The 21252-nt window shown below is 40.4% G+C and overlaps 2 protein-coding genes across 11 annotated transcripts in view; one reads left to right on the top strand and one right to left on the bottom strand.

Annotated features, from left to right (window-relative positions):
- The first annotated feature begins 1131 nt into the window (after nucleotides 1–1131).
- Nucleotides 1132–12813, top strand: LOC143259002 (uncharacterized). Of its 3 annotated transcripts, none has more exons than XM_076519702.1 (4): nucleotides 1132–1654; nucleotides 5794–5909; nucleotides 9656–9906; nucleotides 11767–12813. In XM_076519702.1, the coding sequence occupies exons 1-4, from the start codon at nucleotides 1495–1497 to the stop codon at nucleotides 11768–11770; spliced, it is 531 nt and encodes a 176-aa protein (XP_076375817.1). In that variant the 5' UTR covers nucleotides 1132–1494; the 3' UTR covers nucleotides 11771–12813. The 3 variants fall into 3 exon arrangements, with proteins under 3 accessions (XP_076375817.1, XP_076375816.1, XP_076375815.1); XM_076519700.1 differs by having other exon boundaries at nucleotides 1385–1654; nucleotides 5794–6044; XM_076519701.1 differs by lacking the exon at nucleotides 11767–12813 and having other exon boundaries at nucleotides 1220–1654; nucleotides 5794–6044; nucleotides 9656–9910.
- Nucleotides 12814–15437: 2624 nt separating this feature from the next.
- LOC143259003 (uncharacterized) overlaps nucleotides 15438–21252 on the bottom strand; it is a 416598-nt gene continuing 410783 nt past the window's right edge. For 7 of the 8 annotated variants that reach the window (XM_076519703.1, XM_076519707.1, XM_076519706.1 and 4 more), the window contains 2 exons: nucleotides 19191–19408; nucleotides 15438–18420 (listed from right to left, as the gene is read on the bottom strand). In XM_076519703.1, the coding sequence (XP_076375818.1) occupies nucleotides 18145–18420; nucleotides 19191–19408 (494 nt within the window). In that variant the 3' untranslated portion in view covers nucleotides 15438–18144. Of the gene's footprint in view, nucleotides 18421–19189; nucleotides 19409–20879; nucleotides 20926–21252 lie in introns of those variants that run through there. The other variant, XM_076519708.1, reaches the window with a different exon arrangement.

Below are 21252 nucleotides of genomic sequence, written 5' to 3' on the forward strand. Positions count from 1 at the left end.
GTACAGTGGTCGCATTTGTCTTTTAACTCATTCTTCTGAACGTTTCCGCTGCGGCATATGACGGATAACATTGAACGGAACCTGCAAAGTTGTATCTCGTAACGATAAATCTAAATATCGAGCAATTTATCTCTGAATATTCTATGAAGTTTTTCTGGAGTTATTTTAACGAGTAATTGGAAACACGATTGCAGATAGCAGTGCAACATGATCGGAATCAGGAAGCAATCCCTAACGGTCAGTAATAGGAAAGGAATAATTATTTTCAATGCCAGTTCCTTACGCGGCCTTCGTCGTAAACGGTATTAGATTCAATTTTTTTAATTATATAACGGTGGGTGCGATACTGCAAATTATATGCGACGTGCACTACTCACTTTTATTGGACAGCATATCGTACCTTTTTTTTCTTATGTGATTATGCACACTTTGTACATGACATTATCGGCAAGTTTATAGGACGTCAGTCGTTTATCAGAGTATTTTTGCATACGTACATATTTAACTAACTCTATTTAGTTACGGTAATGGCACGGTTCAACTAACAACGTTGCTAGTAAACATTAACTTATTTTCCACATTCTATTGCTATGAAAGGATCTTTTAATAACAAAATTACATGAAGAATTTCGAATAAATATTTAACAGAATTTTGCTTTGTCTTTCAACGGTGACAAGAATTGCGTATCGTTTTCGATTACCAGGAAATACCGACGAGATGTACCGTTATAGGAACATTTATTGTATCATCATTGAAAAGTTTTAAACCTTCCTCATGCGTTGATCAACAGCTTTGCGTTGATCCTTCGACGATAACACAATTGATTCAAGTACGCGTCATTTTGATAGATAATCTTGTACAGTTTCGCGAATAGTACCAGTATTTGACGGTGGGTTCATCCCTTTAGTTTTTTCAATTACCTTACAGACTTTTACTAGATAAATCACCAATATTTTATAATATTTATTACACACGAACATGTGAAATGTTAAGACCATAATTTTAGCAGAAAATGAAATACATATCGGTAAGAACATCGGAAGAATATCAGGATATTGAATAGTGAAAACATTTGTAGTGTGCTCAAATTTCACATGTCATTTTCTAGTTACATTTGTATAGATTATTTTATAAAATTTGACGATATAGAGGAAAAACGATTTAGTTCAAGTAGAAGATTTCATTTAGCGAAAGCAGATTATAATATATATGCAGTGTCTATAATATTTCCATATGTTATGCGCACCACACTTGCACAAATATCTACAGCCCAGATCCGACATATTCCGAACCGTATGTCGCCATCTGCGCGAATTCGTACTAATTATCCCTTCGCAACATCTGCCACCGGCTCTATCCCCTTTGCACTGCGAAACCGTAAGATGCGATCGTGGGGAGGGGAAGACGATTTCGTAAACTTTGCGTGCGCCTGCTCGAGCAAACTTGTGACGACTAGGCCATGATAAGTGTCAAAAATACCAGCCCTTATCTTTATGATCTCTGTCCCCGTTATCGGATGTTATATTCAGTATAAAGACATAACGCCGCTGATAGACACGTTCGTTTTAGTCGTCCCGGAACCCAGACGTAAATCAAGTTCTCGATCCGTTCAGCTGCTGGACTGCCCGCGTTCGGATATGGACGAGATCAACGGTAGGTCATTCAACAACAAACCCGACTTATCACCTCAATAATCTGCCGAGTCATCGATAAATCACATTGCGCAGGCGTTCTTTGGGAATCGGTGACTCCGCGGCCATAAATCATAATTTACCGAGCACTGGAAATCTGTCAATGTCCTCGTTGATCAAGAAACGTGAATTCACTTCGGACTTTCTGTCACGTTCGAATTTCATTTGACAGGCACCGTCTGTGCCTTTTTCTTGCGATCTTCGATCGTTGATTATTTTGTAGTTTCGCTGTTCTGCGGTTTTTAGTTCGACGTTTCACGATAACATTTGTGGTTCTGACCATTTTCTCAGATTAATATTAATTCAGTTCGATTTACTCGGAATTAACACATTGACTGCGGGTGCGTTTCGCCGCGGACTTTCGGGTGTAGCGGGCGTTTCGCGTGTAGCGGGCGAATTTCGTGGGAATTTAGTAAATTTAACCTTCAGTAAAGCCACGATAAATCGAAAACTACTTGGTTTTTTTTATAGCGAAACCTTTTTGTTTTATGCTTAAATAATATTTTTTATTACACTGCGGTTTACTGCACTTCTAGGAAATATTCGTTCTTTTATTTGGTCTGTCGCCTAGTGATGCAAACATACACACTTACAATGACCCACGTTTGTACAATACTCGCTCGCCAACGCAAATCTATCAAATACGTACTATTACGTGACCCGCGCTCAAGTGACGGTCTGAAAAAAAAAACGTAAAAGTACGGGTTCCATAGACAATGCGTTGAAATAAGTCCTCGGATCCATTTCTCCGAGTTCCATTCAATTTTGTAGGGCTTCAGCTTTTCCTGCTAACATTTTGCTTCATGGTTTATTTAAAAAAAAAAAACGTGCGTGTGCAGACAATATAATTTAGCGAAACTTTACACGAGGAGAGTTATATCACAAAGTAAAACTAAAATAATACCGTTTTTATTTAATATATTTATAGGCGTGGCTCATAAAATTCGAGGTTGGCACACAAAATGTTTTCGGGAGAGGCTCGTCATTTCCATTTAAGGGGTTGATATTACTTGGTTTGAGGATTTATAGAAAATCCGTACGAAGAATTTGCAAGTTTTTAACGAAGAGTGTGCATGTATTGTGATGGAGAAAATAGTGCGTGACCAGGTTTTCCCAAACAACAGCGGCGATAACGTGCCCATTAATGTTTCATGGTTTCTTTATTCGGAAGTAACATGTGGCATGACAGAGAAATGACAGATATCGATCGCCGCAATCGCTAATGTTGGGATGGCCTACCTTCGCGGCGTGTTCATTCTCGCGTACCCTACTTTTCACGCAGCTGAAGAATATTTATAGACTTTTACTTGCAGCGAACATATTTCTTTCGCACTCAAAACAAACGCGGCTGATCGATTTATATCGCCGCGAACGCAATGGTCGTCTATATCCGGCGTCACTGAACTTTAACAAGTCCGTTGAACGTTCCTTTAAACGTTCCCCGTAATTAGCCCGCGAATTTTCCGTCCTCAACTTCGCTCGGACTTCAATTCATGCCGGTTGCGCGACGACGATTTCTTTATGAATATTCACTCTGGTTTAAAATCCTCTTGAAATAATTTTTAAATTATTCTACATTTCGATTTTAAATACAAAATCGAGGCCAACGAAAATTAAAATTAATTAGCATTCATCTATTATGTGCAATGAACTGTGATAACAGATGATGTAGACACAAATCTTACTAAAATCTACCTGTGCTTATTTTGAAGGCTGAAGTCTTCACTACAATTTATAGTTGGAGTTACATTTTTGAAGTTCTGTCAAGTTTAAACTATTCTACAAAGTTCAAGAAGTTTTCTTGCACATTTATTTTTCTTTTATAAAGAGTTGTCTTCGATTTGAAATGACACTTTGAAAGTTGATTTACCATTTTTTCTCGCGACTTTATCCTACTTTGAGTCGTGCAGTAATATTTGATAGTAGATTCCACTGCTTCAGAATTTCTTGGCAGCCTTGATGCTCTTGCAAACGCAATAATGATCGTAATAATGATCGCAATAATGATCGCAGGTGCTCAATAGCAAGGAATGTACCTCAACACACCGCGAAAAAGACTTCGCGGGAGTTTTTAATCGACATTAGCATATCCTATCTCACGCAATAATCAGCTATAAGATGCTGTACACTTCAGAAATATAGTAATAACGCGAAAAGTAGCGGGAGATCGAGTAATTTGATTTCTTTATGGCGGGCACTCGTGGCATGCCGGCAATTAACGATTTCTTGCGCATGTGTCTGTGAATTTGAGCATGTTTTTGTGAACGTCCTACATTGCTAGAGAAAGTCGTAAGTAATCGTAGAAAGTGATTAAAGAATACGTCAGCAATGACAAGCAAAAAGTTCTTGATAAGAGCTAACGCGAAAACGCTACTTGGCTCATGCGCGACTATTCGGCGAGTTAGATGTTTCCTTGGACAAGAATTGTTCACCCGCCACCTAATTTTCGCTATTAGTTCCACCGTCGCTTTTGATGGTACCCAACCGCTTTGTTCGATTGACCCACTTCAAGGAACAAGTGCTGTCTCTTTTCTCTAACGCGGATCACCGCTACATCGGTTTCAATGCCATTAATATTCCTTGAGTCCATTCTCATAACTCGATAGTTAATTACTGCCGCGTCACCTCTCTTATGAGCTAATTTCCCTGCGAAGCATTCGTTTATGTGTTTATTTAGGCTTCAAGCAAATTTATGCCATGAGGTAATTCACGCAAATATCGTTATTTAAAGTATTTTTATCATCTGTTTTCTGAAAGACTCCATTATGGAATTTTCAATGTCTTTTCAGTTCTTGTTTATTTCATTTTTTAATAGGGTCATTCATTGATTGTGAACACCTATGCGGATGCCGCGTGTAACAAATGAAATTGACATAACATAATTATAACATAATATACAATATTGTAATATATAATATTATAATATATAAAATTAACAGAAATGTTTAGTTACAGTATAGTTTATAACAGATATGAAACCATGTAACGATTAAACCAATGAATTATTTGTCGACTTAGGAAGAGTATGTCAGTGATAGCAATTCGATGACAAATTCACTTAACGAATCAAATGTCTTACTCATTTTGTGGAGATCTTTTATCAGTCACGTACAATTTTCCGATGTTGAGACGTACAATGTCTGAGAAATGAATCATTGAAGTTCAATATATATCATGAGAGAAATGATTGGATTATTTACGCACGAACAAAACTTCTTGTAGACGGTGTGTAGAGTTTTAAGGCCATACGAGGTGTATTCAGCACATTCTACATGAACCGGAGTGAAGTTCAGCGTTCCCAGTGCATGTCATCGCCTATCTCTCAAATCAATACCGTGTCGCTAGAAGTAATATACGTGGCGATATCTTTGCCGCGGATATAAATAGCGACATTTTCTAAAATTGACTGACGTCATAAATAGCCGTCGCTCTTTGTGTGCGTACATCACATAATTGAAGCGCGAAAGTGGAATATTGCCTAAACATAGACGACGGTTATACCCGAGACAAATCCATGGAATTACCTGTGAAGCAAATCTATTTATTTTTCAGACGATCGCGGAAATAATTGTAAAGCAGACGGCAGATACCTTACAATTCGACCGAAAATTCCTTGAACATTGAATGTATTCGACTAACAAATATCCGATCGAAGTAAATTTAGATTTAGAAAAAATATGGAAGGATCAGTGCATCATTCTCAATCCACTAAAATTATCGAAGAAGAACAAGACTACCGTGTTTTTAAATTATTGCAGATTATTTCCGCAGTCCAGTAATCGCCAATTTTTCAATGTGTAACTTATTTTCCCAATCGACAAGATAAATATAAATTTAAAAGATAGTAGTAACGAACGGAATTCAACTACGATACAATCTGAAATTGTTTGCAGCTAACAAAAGATGCTATTTTACTATTAATACAATGTAGTCATTATTTTAAAATGTAGCCATCCATTTAATTATTCTTGAAAAGACTTGCATATTCAGTGCAGCTGAAATGACATACGATTTACTGTAATTGTTCTTAGCATTTATATTTTAATATTACTGTTTTATTTCATTAATTAGCGAATTAATGTGGTGCCGTCGGTATTTCAGCAATGTCCTTGGAGGAATCACGACGATCGCAGCGTCCGTACAGGTACGGGATGGTTCTGCTTTGCGTCGGAGCCCTGATAAACTGGTTAGGCCTCGCAGAGAACTACGTCGAACCGGTACGATATGTCGGTGTTGCTTGCATAATCGCGGGGGCTCTTCTCATATGTGCCGCAATGTGTTGTTGGCTGCACGCACCGCCAAGTAGGGCAACCATGCACACACAACACACAAATCATCCAATCACCGCTCAGGTAAGACTTCATTTTTCTAAATCGCGGCGTAACGATAAATTTCTTCTGGAACGCGTCGCGGCTCTCGTCTCGTCTCGTCTCGCCGGTTTCTTCGATCTTGCATCCATTATCTACGAAACCCTCGCAATCCTGTGTGAAAGCGGCACTAAATTTCTCGAAGCGAACAATGCCTTTCATCGCTGACAATAAACTGCGAGGATTTATGCCAATCACTGGAAATTGTGCTAGAACTCGTGTTATTTACGCAACGCATAAAATTACTGATCTTTCACTTCTGCATAATTGACCGACGTCTGCTTCGCAACACACGCTAAAACTGAAACATTGATTTTTGTGTGCGTCACTAGCCGAACAAGTAATTGTTTTCTAGTTAAATTAAAATCTGTGTTATTCGAAAAAGGCCATCAAAATTTAAGAAATGCACTTGAGCAATCTGTGCACAGTGTTATCGTAAAATATTTGCGAGCGCATAACGTTGATACCAGTATGCGCATTCTCTTATTTTATTGTCAGGATTTACGTCTATCAATCGATCAGTTTTCTGTAGCTACTTCTAAATAACTCGATGCATCTTAACAACCTCGATACGTTGTTATACGATTGAAGTAACATATTTAACAGGATCAAGATTAATATTAAGAACGCGATTGGCCACGTTCGGTGTCAACGGCCTCTCGTTCGCAATCCTAACGCAGAACAGCGATTTAGGAGCTCCGGAACGGTGCTCTTGATCGAAGCCTCCGAAGATTATAGCGTTTTTAGATCGATCCGGGTCAACCCCCTCTTATAGACCGCAGAGAGTACTCGTTGCTACTATAGTAGTCCACCACCGAGCCGCAATTATCGTCGATTGTAAACGGGCTACAAGATAAAAATAATATGCTTCGATCAGAATCGTCGCTGCCATCTTTCTTTCACACGCAATTCACTCCGGGGGCCTCGAAACACGGCGAATCATGTTTTATATACATTTCCGAGAGCCATGTGGTGTTCCATGGGTTGCGGAATAATTGATGAGAACTTCTGACGGACGAGTTCGACGATCAGCAAATAGTCAGTGACGCACGGAAACGCGGGAATCGATTCTCGATTTGAATGGAATACGATTTCGCTGGAATCTTAATCGGCCTCCTCATAACATCCTGCCTGCGGCCTTCCTTTCCTTAATTAATCAATTTACATATACAGATAGACCGAACACAAGAGAGTACTCTTTTTACTATTTACATCTTCGGCATTACGAAACCGGACGCTTCGCAGGCAAGTTTATCAATCACGAGGAATCAAAGAATTAAATACATGTTTTTCTCGGTTTTGAAACAACAACTACAACGCTCTCCAAATATTCTCTTGCGAAACCAATATAACGGTAGAATCATTCAGCGTGAAATTTCCATTTGAAATTTCTCAGCAAAATCTCGCGATCGTTACATGTTTTAATCATGATAATAACTTTAAACGTGACGAACCCCTCCCCCTTGTTTTGCAATGTAAAAATACAATAACAATCAAGCAAAGTGCAAGCAAAAAAAGAAAAAAGACATGATAAAGTAACAATATTGCTGAATTTTTAAAGGTATAAAGTGAGCTGCAAAAAAGACTACAGAATCACTCAAGCGATTAGCAGTAGTTGATTAATATAATTATTGCTCCAATAGAGTATACGGTGGATTTCCTCATCTAGAAGAGAGCGTTCCCTAAAAGATTGAAATTCTCATTCGAAACTTTCCAGCAAGATCTCACGGTTGTTACGCGTTTTTCAGAAAACACGTCATCCCGGAGAGTCGGAGCTTCTCGCCGTCATTTGATGAAGGTTTTTGTCGCGAGTCCGCTTATCTTCCCGCGATTATATCTCATCTCTGTCTAGAATACTTCCTCTTTTGTCCCTTTCGCGCTATTCTGCGCTCGATCTCATTGTCCCGGGATCCTGATTGCGCGTTGTTCTCGAAAAGTTCGCTCTGGAAACCCGTCTCTCTTTCTTTCTCTCTTTCTCTCTTTCTACTCTTATCCTCGTTTCTTCCCCCCACTTTTCTTTCCTTTTTTTGCTTTTTCGAAAGTAGTGCGCCCTGGCAGCGCAGCCACTCGACTTAAAATAGCCGGTGTTCCCTCTTTCAGAATAAGGAAACAATAGAAGTGCGAAGGCTGTCCGTGGCTCGATGCATAAAGGAGGTCGGTAGTCGTAGCGGCGCGTTTAGCTACCGTCGTAAGGATGTTCACCCGGAAGCTTCTGCGTCTATATTTATCAGTGGCCATCCTTCGACGTATACCCCCATTCATGACTATTAGGTCATTTATTAATTGCACCAAAGATTCGCTGGTTTTTCGATACGATTTTAGCAAAAATGTATACTTAGAACTAGACATTCGTGGATCTTCTTTATGCAATTACTTAGCTCGTCGCATTTTATATGCGATTCAGCTAGTTCACGATGCATTTTGTACAAACAGCTTCTCTAAATCAATTCCATGAAAACGAAAAGTTCTTATCATCCGAATGCGAGTGATGGTTATCTGATCGTGTACCAAAGTTCTGCAAGATTTAATCGTAAATACTTTCGTATCTTTGATACAGGAAGTTTCTCTGGATCAATTGTTTTGTAACACAGGCAATTTTTCGATAAAATGTTCGGTTACAAGGGTTCTAACATTTCTGCATAAGAACGCAGTCTCGCATAACTATTTCTACAACCCAGTATGTGATTTATACTCGCAGGAATGTGTACACCCTAACATACCCGGGCGTTCTTGTTGCGATTTCGTAACATCGCCCGAATATTTAGCCGGCCGATTGCGCGTTGACTCACCCCGAAACCTGTTAGTTTTTCCAAGAGTCCAAACAAAGTTCCCGAACCCAGGAGCACCGCGAACCCTCGCTTTCTACCGTCACCGTTCTATTACGGTCCGCGGCATTTAATTCTTCTATCGCGGCCGATCGAAAGGAAATTACGTGTTCGATGGCTATCCATTAAATAAATGAAATTCCGCAGAATGCCCACGAACCATGAAATGCAGAAAAACGTCAATGTTGCAACGCTGGTACTCCGCAATCGGTAGCAACGAGACGTAACGCGGGAAAAAATGGCTGACACCGCGGGGAAGAATCGGCGTCAGTCGTTCACCTGCCGTCGAGATACACCCCGATACGATTATGCAATTTTCTCAGAACCTTTTTTCTTTTATGGTCGCGAATAAACCGCATCTATTTTCGTACTCGGTGTCCCTCTCTCTGTCCGGCTGTCTGCACGTAACGCGCCCTTTCGTGTCTTAGGTCCGCATTCGCGGCTATAAACTTCATAAAGGTGTCGAGGCGAGCATGTACGTATATAGATATCTATAGACGACTCGGGGATATATATAGAAGAATACCATTTCGGGGTTAATATCCTTGTGGTCGGGTATAATGCCGTCATAAAGATGAACGATAAAAGTTGACATAGTATAACGCTGCGCAGAATTAAACGACGCGCGGCGTTCAGCAGCGCAATTATAGGAACATGCTGCCGCTTTAATCATCTTTCTTTCTCACGCAACGGAAGCGAGACGACGGTCGCAGATTTATTCATGGTTTTCGAACGAGCGTGATTCATACGGCGACTTTTCTTTACCCGCAGATAGACGATCCGATCCATGTGATTTCCATCGAGGAACCATCTACTGGATACAGACAGAAACCGCCAGACTACGAGGCAGTCACGGACGCGCCACCTAGCTACGATGATGCCATCAAGCTGAATCCTAGTCACCTGGTTAGGCTGAGCAACAGCAGTGCGCTGTCGATGCCGGCAGTGCACAACATGGTTCCCAGAACCGTGGAAATTGTTTCTAGGGACCCTACGCCCTCACCACCGCCACCGTACGCGAGGTAAAATTCGATTTTTATGACTGAAATGCGTGTTTGGTGCAGATAGGATAAACGGGACTGGATAAAATTTAGTACAGCGAAAAAATTGCGAGATTTAAGGGTACCGACGTCTTTGGTTTATTATAAATGTTACAGAGGAGAATTTTTAATTCGGGCTCCAATTTCTTGCAATTAATGCATAACATTTTGATTTTACTTTCCTGTCAAAAATTACTTTTTGTTGTTGGTGAAAAGCCGTAAAGATTGTAGTAATAATTAAATAGTAAAATAGACGAATGAATGAATAGTGAAGTTAATAATACTAATCTAAAACATGATAAGAAATTGGTAAAGAATTTATTACATACTCCTGAACCAACAAGAAAAATGAAAGATTGCCTTATAAAAATAACAAATAAAAAAGTTACATAAATGAAGTTTGGTAACTGTCTGGTTAACATTGAACAAAATTGGTTGTATTCGGATAGAACAAATACAGTAGAATAGTCCGGCAGATACTTTAGTGAGACAGATTTCATGTGTTTCATTTTGAAATCACGAAGTAAAGTAATTAAGCTGTGTAGGAAAAATGATTCCATTTATTTATAAATAGCAACAACAAGTAAATTATAATAATTTGCTGAATACTCTAATTAGACATTCGAACATTAATAGGATTCACTGTATCAACATTAATGTTCGAACAATTTTTAAAACGCAATAACTTTCTTAGAACTGGACTAACCGACGCAAATTTTTTTTAGACAGACCAATCTACTAGATCATAACTAGGATGCTTTCTTTTTTAAATTTTGCTATTGCTTGGAATGACAAAAAAAGAAAATAAAAAACTCATGTTTGAATATTCAAACTCAACTTTCTCAGAAACTAAGTCCTAAACAAAAGAAGGCTATTCTATATTTTCTGATGTTTTTTTTTATGAGAAATCACCTGATGCCCGCTTGTACATACTTTTCAGGGACACCCTGTATATTCTCAGAGATATAATGTGATATAATAAAAATAATTGAAGATTATTATCTAGATGATACAAGTAATTCATATATATTGGATTTCCGATCTCGTTTTCGAGTCTTCCGTGAGAAGCAATTGAAATCTGTGTAATAATACGAAAGCAAACATGGAACTGAAAGGAGGTCAGGAAAATTCGTAACTGTAAAACCGTGGCTGACGCGTTCTCACTGTTGTGACGTTACAGATTGTGGCACAAGATTCGTTGACGTCACGGCGAGCTATAGATCCGTTATCATTTGCTCGTAAAATAGAATATCTGATCGTCGAGCCGAATGCCATATGCTTTTATTAAACGTTACTGAATTCGATGCCAGGAATAGAAACTTATTAAATATGTACTTGGAAACTGTCACACGGATAATAAAAACCTTTCCTCTCTATTTACGTACATCTTCCATGTATGCCCTGCTGTAAAGTTGAAAAAGTGAGCTAAAAATATAGAGTAGAATTTGTTCATATGAATCTCTATTTATGGTAGAATGACTTTACAACCGCCCATGGTACTCGTTCTATTTCTCGCATAGATCAAACGTAAAATAAAACTTCTACATACGAGATTCTCTTTGTAGTAGAATGACTTGGAAACTGCCTATGACAATCGTACCATTAAATAATATGGCTGACTATTTCTATTTCTTGTATAAATCAATCCACGTGTGCTTGATTTTGTCGATAACAGTCTTATATATAGAATCTCTACTCTACACTTTTGCTTCATCCTTTTTCTTCAGGGTTAGCATCTATTCATAAATATCTAAATAATAAATATCTTAATAAAAAATAATATGATCTTTTAAATATTTTAATGCCACTTCTTTTCTCACGAAATGTTATCTCCTTTTCCAGGTGAGATTGCCAGCCTCGCCAGTCCGTGTTCGCAACGAAAGAGGTCTGCGATATGCTGGAGGGCCAGCGTTTTGCAACACAACCAGACTCCACCGACGTGCAATCGTGTGATAGGAGTGTGAGGATTCCGTCGCTCGGGATTGTCGTCGACAGCGTGGCCAGCAATGGGAGTTAACGGCGGCCACTGGACCTCGTAGTCTGCGTAGACTAAACTCTTTGTGTTCAGGGAATGAAAATAACAGTGGTCCACCGGACGGGACGAACACTGCTTTCTACCGCGGGATAAATAGAGCAACAGGAAGTTAGAGTTCAAGATAGAGTACACACGATATTAGTCACAATGCCGATCAACGTGTCATCGGACCCTAGCAACAACGAAGACGATAGTAGCTGATGAAGGTGTCGGGACTATTGTGCCTTTCGAGGAGACGAGAGCCTAAACCATCGCAGCCAGGGCTTGTTGCCACGGAAAATGAAGTCTGAACACTGTCGGAACTTTAGGTGAATGCTCGTGCGACTTACGAGAACGATTAGGGACTTCGTCTGGCTAATTTAGAGCGAGTCTAAAGTAGCAAATGCGAGTCGTCGATGATGAAAGACACGATACGCATCCGCTCACGGTCTAAATGTGTTCGTTTACGATCTTCGAGGAGAATGTCAATGACTTATCGAGTAATTTCGAGATCCTCCGAAGTGTTAGAAACGAGAGAGACACAGAGTGAGAGTGAGAGAGAGAGAAAGAGAAAAAGAGTAGGCGTCCTAATGCTCGGGACGAAACCTGCGTGTCCCGAGACTCATCGCTTAGACAATCGTGCGGCTTGTTTAGAGAAACCATTTGTTGCTTGCCATATGATTTCCATGATTGTCATTTTACACGTATACATACACATGCGAAAGCCATTCGCACGTCCATTTTATTGTGATATATGTAATGGTAATTCAGGTATTACGATACGTCACTTGTCGAGCGCGATGTTGCTTTGTAAAAACAAGACTCTTTTTTTTATACGTATAATGGAATAACAAATATAAAGATAGTTAAACCAATATACTTGGTATTTTCTTCTCCTTCTTTGATCCTTTGCATATAAACTTATGACTGTGATATTTTCTATTATTCTTCGGAAATTATCAATGTTACAATCAAAGATTTACAAACTTGACACATTTACTACCGGCGATGATTTTATAATTCCCAGAAGCACATAATTTTCATTTAATAACTGCTTAATAAATTGTCTAATGAATATTAACTATTTCAATCGTTTACCAACAAGTCGTCCTCAATAACATTATCTGATAATTTCACTGAGATTATCATGTAGAGAAAGATTGTTTAGATTTCTCTTAGTAGAGCGCAATAATTGAAAGTTCTATTAATAGGCTTTTCGTAGATATGTAAGTATTAGTAAAGGTAAAGGTAGTAAAGGTAAATTAGTAAAGGTAAAGTAAGTATTAGTAAAAGTATTAAAATTCCAGCTGGCATTACAGCGCATGGAATTCTCTGTCTAGGATTCGGAAGATGCAGAAGATCCTCATATCATTTCAGTGTCGCTCTCAACGTTACTGATTGTTGATGAAATTAAATACGTTAGCAAGAACCGAATATCTTGTAGAGTTTATTCACATACTACAGATCCTAAGTCCTACAATTAGTATCACAGACGAGTTATAGGAATAGTTATTACCCTCGTTATTACCGACATTACAGAAATTTCAGCTTAGTTAAAATCGTTAGTTAAAGTCTATAATAATATTGTAGACAAGATATAGGAATAAATTTGACACCCAATAAATATATGACAGGCGAGGTATCAGAGTAGACTGGATATCATATAGAGTTCCCTGTCACACATGTTCTGAAATACCGACATCGCTAAAAACGGAGGGACAAGCTTAGGATCCTTTCATTGCACGCAATGCTCTTTTTTTTATTACAGGGTATGAAATATCGATTCTGCAGAAAATGCTGCGGTATGATAGCGGAACAGACTTAGAATCCATGCAATTAGAGCTGGAGTACTTGAAAACACGAGTCAGGCTCGAACAATCGATCCGAGCCGAGATTCGAAAGATTGAGCGGCTCGAAAGAATTCAGCAGCTCAAATGTAAATAAGCAATTCGGACTAAAGCTGTCGGAATATTCGAATATTCCGGCGACTCGAAATCCGAATCGAACCGGGACTCGATTTTCGAGACGAGCCGAGTACTCGGCAAAACTAAGCGGTTCAAAAGAATCGATTAGTACGAAAGAAAAATATCTAAAACAAAGCAGTAATATGTACGATATCTTTATTGTACACGAAGAACAGTTTTATTAATTTACAACGTTGCCAGCTTTTGAAAGAACTACATTGTTGCCATATTATATCCCTACGAAAACTATCGATACTTCCAACATTTTTTTTATATACTTTTATTAAACAATTATGTGGTTATTCGTTGACTTATTCAAAAGTCCATTTTTAATTGTTTATACATTTTAAATTGTTAAAAATTTTGAAATTTTGAATTCGCGTGTTTTTTAATTCCAATTTTAAATATTTGTAGTTTCCTCACGTCTACATAACTTCTTATGATAAGCTTTATGCAGTAAACATCTGTTTTTAATACGGAAGGTACTACAGTAAATTCTCCCTAATTGACACTCAGCTTGTAAACAGAAATGAGCAATTTGGGAAGAAGAGATATGATTATTCGTGCTTTGCGGCTCGTTTTTACAGTTAACGATTGTCAACAACTGCAAAAATGAGCAGCAAGGCTCGAATAATCGTACCTCCTCTTCCCAAATTGTCCATTTTTGTTGACAGTCAATTAGGGACAAAAATATATTATTATTTCCTGGTACAAAAATATTAAGGAAGGCATAAACAGTTGCGGCGTCGTAATCGTATTGTGTTCCCGTATATGTATATATATATGCTGACATTCCTATATATTATACTAAAAATTACACAAATTAAAATATATTGTCGAAAGCCGTAAATAAAGTTGGTTGATGAACTTCGTATGAAACGTTGGAATGCTCAAGTAGTCCATTTTATCCGATTTATGGAGTATTCGTAATCGATATCGTTTTATGATTTATTTATAACATGTATTTCTTTTTTCTTGCAACTTGTATGACCGAGTCCACTCTATGTGGGTGGTCAGCCATTTAATGACACGTATAAATATAATTTGTTATCTTTATTTGCGCAATATTTGTTTTGCGCAGTACACTGCCAGCATTACGTTCAAGCATCCTTGGCCTGTGACGGAGTTTGTTCGTTCTCTTTGGTGGCATTGGTTGATGCCAATTTCCTGAAATTTGTCGACCAAATTTTTTGTCAACCGTTTTTTTCCTTTATACATTCGGAAAAAACTGTTATGTTATGATGCTTGCCGAATTCGTCTCAGCATTCTCTAAAGATGAGTATAAAAAAGATGCAGGTCAATCTATAAAAAACTGAAGGCGGCCTTGATAACTCCGGAGAAAAAAGGGTTTACAAAAATTTGGTACAATCATTTTAAAATAGGGGACTACCTTGCCAAATATCGGATTCGACCTATATCTAAAAAAAAAAAGAAATTGTCATGCTTAGAACGAAATCGCACGTTACGTACCCTTAATGATGTGTGCACGAAGTACTCCGCGTTTGCAACCTTTTCGGAAAGTGAACGTACAGCTGTTCATCGATAAATACCCTTTATTCAATCGGAGTAACATTTATACTTACTTAAAGCATGTTATTGAACTTAGAATATTCATACAACTTTATCAACGGCAACAATAATAATCGTAATAATGATGCGAACATAACGACAATAGTGGTAATAATGGCAATAATAGCAATAATATCATATCAGAATGGTAACCTCGAGAATAATCGGACTTGTCCGAACCGCGACGCATCTTCATCCCCTGATTTTCTCGGTGTTCGCGTTGCACACATGTTGAGCAAAGAAACAGATATATCTAATCACAGTGAGAATGGCAATTAGAGAATCGTAATGAATAATGACAATGACAAGAATAATGATAACGTCGAGATTAATCGTAATCGCCGGCCGACTATCGCTATACTTTAATTTATTAATACCCTCACTACGCGGTGTTTGGTTAAGGTATATTCCTCGCGCCCCACGGTAATCTTTGATCGCGTCTGTTCACCGACAGACCAACTAATTGATTGCGGCCGACTCCCACCCACGGTCGTACCTTTCCCCGTTTCACCAGCCTCTCTATATACACCGTCTCGTCCTAATCACTGCGACGAAATGATCTCAGTCTGCAAAATAAGAAGCACTGCTCTCGCCGCGACGTATACCTCCGCCTCGTTGAGTCGTCGCCACCCCTATCGAGCTCAGTCGATCCCCTTTGTTTCTCAGCGCGAAATTACTACCGTGTTTTCTTTTAATTACTTTTGTTTGTCGTATACTTGTCAATACCAGTAAAACGAACCGAAAACCATTCTCAACTCGTCGATTCCAATGGACTTATCGTAATCGTAACGGACGCTTCCTCGGCCCGTCAAGCGTCAAAGAGGCAGAAGATATTCTCTCTTAGGATAGGCAATGCGTCGATATTTACACTCAGTCCCTCGCGTATCTTACAATTCATTAATAAAGACGAACTAATCACGGGGCACGTAAAGGATCAACGGAAAAACCGTAACAACCCGCGCGGACGCAGCCAACACACGCATATCACTGCGCTGCGTCGCGACGATACAAATCCTCTCAAACGGAAAGACGAAAAAACTATTGCACGCAACGAACGAGTATCCTCCGTCCTCCGATCGATCGATCCGCGACGAGCACGAGCACAGATCGTTTCCCGTGCGATCGTCGAGCTCGCCGATATAAACGTAGATTCGCATCACCAGCAGTCACCGACCGCATTCGTTCGGTACCGATCAGATACTCATTGATACGTTCGAATACCGATGGTTAGTTTTAGCAACGATCTGGTTATGCGAACAGTAAGAATAGTCGTTGAGAGTATTTTCTTGGTCGGTGCAGAACGGATACGTTTTATGTTTACCAAGTGAACACAAATCTACATGAACGCGTCTGGAAATTCGATAAATACACCACATCTTGGATCGATCCGTCGCGCAGCATCGATCGGCGTCTCCCCATCCACCGATCGCTCGTATAATATTCGTATCGTTTCCCTCCATTCTGCGAGCTTATGTACACCCCCTATGGACAATTGTGTTCGTATGCACCGTTCGTAGTCTCGTTGATAATATAAATGCGTCGGTATACTCGTCGCTATAATATCCTATATCAGACAGTAGTAAGAGTAGTGGTAGCAATAATAATGATTGGATTAATCCTAGAAACGATCTCGGTGGTTGTAACAGTGACAATAGTAGTAATAATAGTATCTAGCGGTAATGAGTACGCAATAGTAATTCAATAATTAAGTAGCCGTCGGTTTTTTTTAGCAGAAACAGCGTTTTCATCTTCAGCGGGTTCCATCGTTCCCTTGGTTCTTAGGTTTCGTTTCATTGTTTTTCGCTTGATTTCCTCGTCTCCTTCTTCTTCGCCTTGTCCTTCTTCTTGTTTTAAACGTTAGTCGCTTAACGATTACGTGTAACAGTTATACATTGTTTTTTGGTATGAGCGATACGATTCGATATACATCTAAGCTAAATCCATCCGTCGCGTCGTCGCCGGGCATACTGTTACCGTGTTCTGTTTTTACATATTTTAGAGATGAGATGACCACATTAACACGTCCTTTAAATGATAGAAATTACGCTTACTCTTTCTCACTTTCTCTCTCTCTCGCTCTCTCGCTCGCTCGCTATTTCTCATGTTTTCTCGGTTCACTGTGACGCGTTCTATTTACATGATGACTGCGCGCGGCGATCGCTACCGCCGGCCTTAATACTTACGTGGTATAAGTTCGTTATGTACAAAAGATAATCGCTATGAGTTATGAGTCCGTGCGCGATCGGTCGCCCCGCCGATTGATCATCGCCGGGGCTGCGTTTTAGATACCGTTGTAACATTTACTAACAGTCTATACAGTCGTCGGCGATCGTTCGCTGCTCGACGACACTCAGATCACCCGATAATTCGTAAAAACATTGTCTTCTGTCCTATCTCTTCCTCGCGCGGGAAGCATTCTAATTGTCTTCCACTGACCGGAAGTTCTTGGTACCGAGCAGGAGGAGCTCCCTCCTCTCGTCTGGCGCGGATTACCGATCTCCCGACATTCACGCTTCACGTTAAACGCCACAGTTCGTTCGGATCGGCAACCACGCGGGTTTCCTCTGTGTCCCAGCTACATGTACGTTCATTATTGTTCGTCACAACGATCGGTCACTGCGCGAAACGCGTCCGAGACCCGTTGTAACCGATCATCGAGTTTTAAGGATGGTCTCAGATGGGTGTCGGTAGGACTGTGAAATCCTGAAGGGCGGTCTTCACCGTCTCGTATATCGGCCTGTTCGCCTCGTCCGCGCAATAACCGTCGGCGGTGCACAGCGTCTGCAGCTTCGTCAGGTAACTGTCGAAGTTCTCGTGGCCCATCTTTTCCTGCGGTCCGCCCGGGGCGTTCGGTATTCGCACGTGCTCCAACAGCGTGATCATGTTATCGCGCAGCGACTGGAAGTACTCGTTCACGTTGTTGTTCCGCTGGGAGATCGTCGTTGTTTCCTGCGGAGGTAACAGTCGCGTTTTATAAACCGCATTTCGCATATTGCTTATTCATCGAAGTCCAATGTTTCCGGTTCTACAGTTAGCATCGCCAGAGGTCCAAAGACAAATCGATATCGATATGCGACAGTACATTCTTATCCATGTACATCGATATCGGTACGTCCATTAGACACGGTGAAGCAAGCTGCGAAGCCGAGGAAACGATGGAATGCAATTTTTACTGGTAGCCTTAAAAAATAATTGGATGCTCTGGTGTCAAGACCCCTTCTGATTTCAAACGTTAGAAAAGATTTCAAAAGATTCTCGCACGAAGTAATCGACGATTATGTAAAAATATGTGAAAAGGAATACTATTTTATTAAAAACTGAAGAAGCTTCGTTTTTTAAAGCTATATGAAATGTGCTTCAACAATTTTACCAAGTATTGCACCAGGGTTTCCAATTCTTTCGTAGGCGATAAAATCCTTAAAATATTTCGTACAATCTCAGTACCGGCAACTGATATAGGGACACTCTCAGCTGTCTATAGCGGATAACACGCAAAAATTTGGTGAAAACTCTGGTTTGGAACCGTTCAAAAATACAGGTGCATGTGAATTGGTTTTGATTTCAACGAAACCGATCGAAACGAATTTGAATTGTTGTTGAAAATTGGAGTAATTGACGGATTTGGGGTGTATCTGCGTTATTGGAGACTGGAAATCAGGGTGTCTCCCGTATCGTCGCACGGTAATAATCGATTACCGACTGAGCGAAACCTCACTGACCTTATCACCTTGCTTCAGCTGGTTCTCCATGGCGGTGATATCGGAGCGCAAGCGCAACATCTGCGATTCGACCCGAGCGTTCTCTCTCTGGAGCTCCGTAATCTCGGCCTCCAGTGTGTAGAGATCCTCGCCCTGACCACTGGCGGTACCGCTACCACTCGTGTTACCCTGACCCGTACCCACCGCACCCCCGTGAGCCGGACCACTGATGTCCACTCCTGAATGAAGGACATACAGGGTCCACTTTAACAACCTGTCTGTCTCTTTTGGACATGTCGTTTTCTCTACTTCCAACAGTTTCCTCTGCGACCACGTGTCCACGAGATACCACGTAATCTATTTAGACATCTTTCAGAGATCCCTCGCGATCGAATCCTTGTTAATGACCTCGACGACATCGTTGCCGAGGGAAACCGTCGGAAGACCAGCCTTCAACCCAATCACGACCGAAACTCGTTAGAGCTCTGTCCAGTTACACACGGCAGTGACTCGATGTTACAGAGAGAAATGTACGATTACGTTACTTAACAGGTGTGCGGGAATAGAGGGTGTCCCACGGAATGGGTTGCGTCTTTAAAATGGCTTGAAACGCGTATAGAACTATACAAATGAGGAACAGGATGGTTCCTGACGCTCCGGCGTACCGCAGCTATCATGTTTGAAATTTCTACTGTCCTTCGAGATGGAGACTCATACTTTTCTTGATAAAGATGTATACGTTTGGAACCGAGCGACATTCTATAGACTGAATGGAATAGAATGGTGTTTGAATTCATTGTCGTTATGTGCAGGCAAGAAAAGAATGAGTTTCCATTCGCAGAAAAAGTGCACGAGGATTGTTGCGACTGCATGCAAGCGCGTAAACAAATGATAGTGATAATAGGAAGCTGGAGCATCAGAAACTATCCAATCTCGCCTGGCTCTTTTCGTCGAGCGTAACCTTTTTCAAAGACAAAGCCCGTCCTAGTTCTGTGTGACACCCTGCAGATTACACAATTAAAATGTGAGAATGTGGCGAGCATGTAAGTAGCGCCGGGAAAGCTTCGGACAGCGATTTGGGTTGGCCCGGTCGAGAAAAACGTGTTTCGATTCATTTCGGAAAATAATTGTTCAGAATGGTTCGCTATTTCGGATCGTGTTTGCCAGGCAAGTATGCTACTAGAATTATTGGTCCCAAGTCGCTGCATTAGGATTTGTCTGAAATATGGGATCGGTACGGTTTCTTCTGCTAGCGGTTCGTGCTGACGCGATACTCATATCGATTCTCATCTCTATTCTTTTTTTCTTTTTGTTCTTTTCACAAGAGCTTTTTTTCTCACGGACCGTCATCGACGGGCGCACGAACCTGACAGGAGTGCCGCAGGAGTTAGAGAATGATCGGGAACGATGTTAGGGTGTTTGAGGTAGCGTGAGGTGCCATCATACCAGATAGAAGAAAAAAATGGGAGACACCGAGTGCTGGCATTTCGCCTAGAATCGTCTAATCGCGACGGAGTAGTTTCTTTTTCTTTTCTTTTCGTTTCGTTTGCCATCGTCAGGCCATGACACGGACAAGAGAGAAGGAAACATCGGCTGCTCGTCAACACTCGGTCGTCATCTCGTAAAAGAAAAAATTACTGGTGTGTGGATTCATTGTATGTAACACCGAAAACACATAGAAAACAAATGGCGAGTACGTCAGTCCCTTACCTTCAAAGGTAACCGTTCTCCTCAAAGTTCAATGGCAGGAAAGTAGCTGATCGTGATCCCATAATAAATGAGAATATATTATTTTTCATTAATATGACATACGGTTACTTTTCGTTCTGTTTTCGTTTGGCTTTACATTCTTTCGTTTCTCTTGCACATAATAATCATTGTGGGAGAGGTGTGGGCTCGAGGTACAGGGCAAGGTAGAGGTGCTGGTTAAGAGACGGAGTTAAATAGAGTTCAGAACTTGGAGTAGGCGATAGTGAGCACAAGTGGATCCCGGGTACGTCCAGTTCGGTTGGTATCTCGATCACGGGAATACTCGCTTGTTCTCGTTTCCAGTATTCGGTGGCTGGGCTCTCGACAACACCCG

The sequence above is a fragment of the Megalopta genalis genome, chromosome 3 (genome assembly GCF_051020955.1).
Source record: "Megalopta genalis isolate 19385.01 chromosome 3, iyMegGena1_principal, whole genome shotgun sequence".
Lineage (NCBI taxonomy): Eukaryota > Metazoa > Arthropoda > Insecta > Hymenoptera > Halictidae > Megalopta > Megalopta genalis.

Coding starts and splice junctions, on each gene's coding strand:
- LOC143259002 (XM_076519701.1), top strand. CDS start 1,495: ATGATCTCTGTCCCCGTTATCGGATGTTATATTCAGTATAAAGACATA. Junction 1,655..5,793: donor GGATATGGACGAGATCAACG/GTAGGTCATTCA, acceptor TCGGTATTTCAG/CAATGTCCTTGGAGGAATCA. Junction 6,045..9,655: donor ATCATCCAATCACCGCTCAG/GTAAGACTTCAT, acceptor CTTTACCCGCAG/ATAGACGATCCGATCCATGT.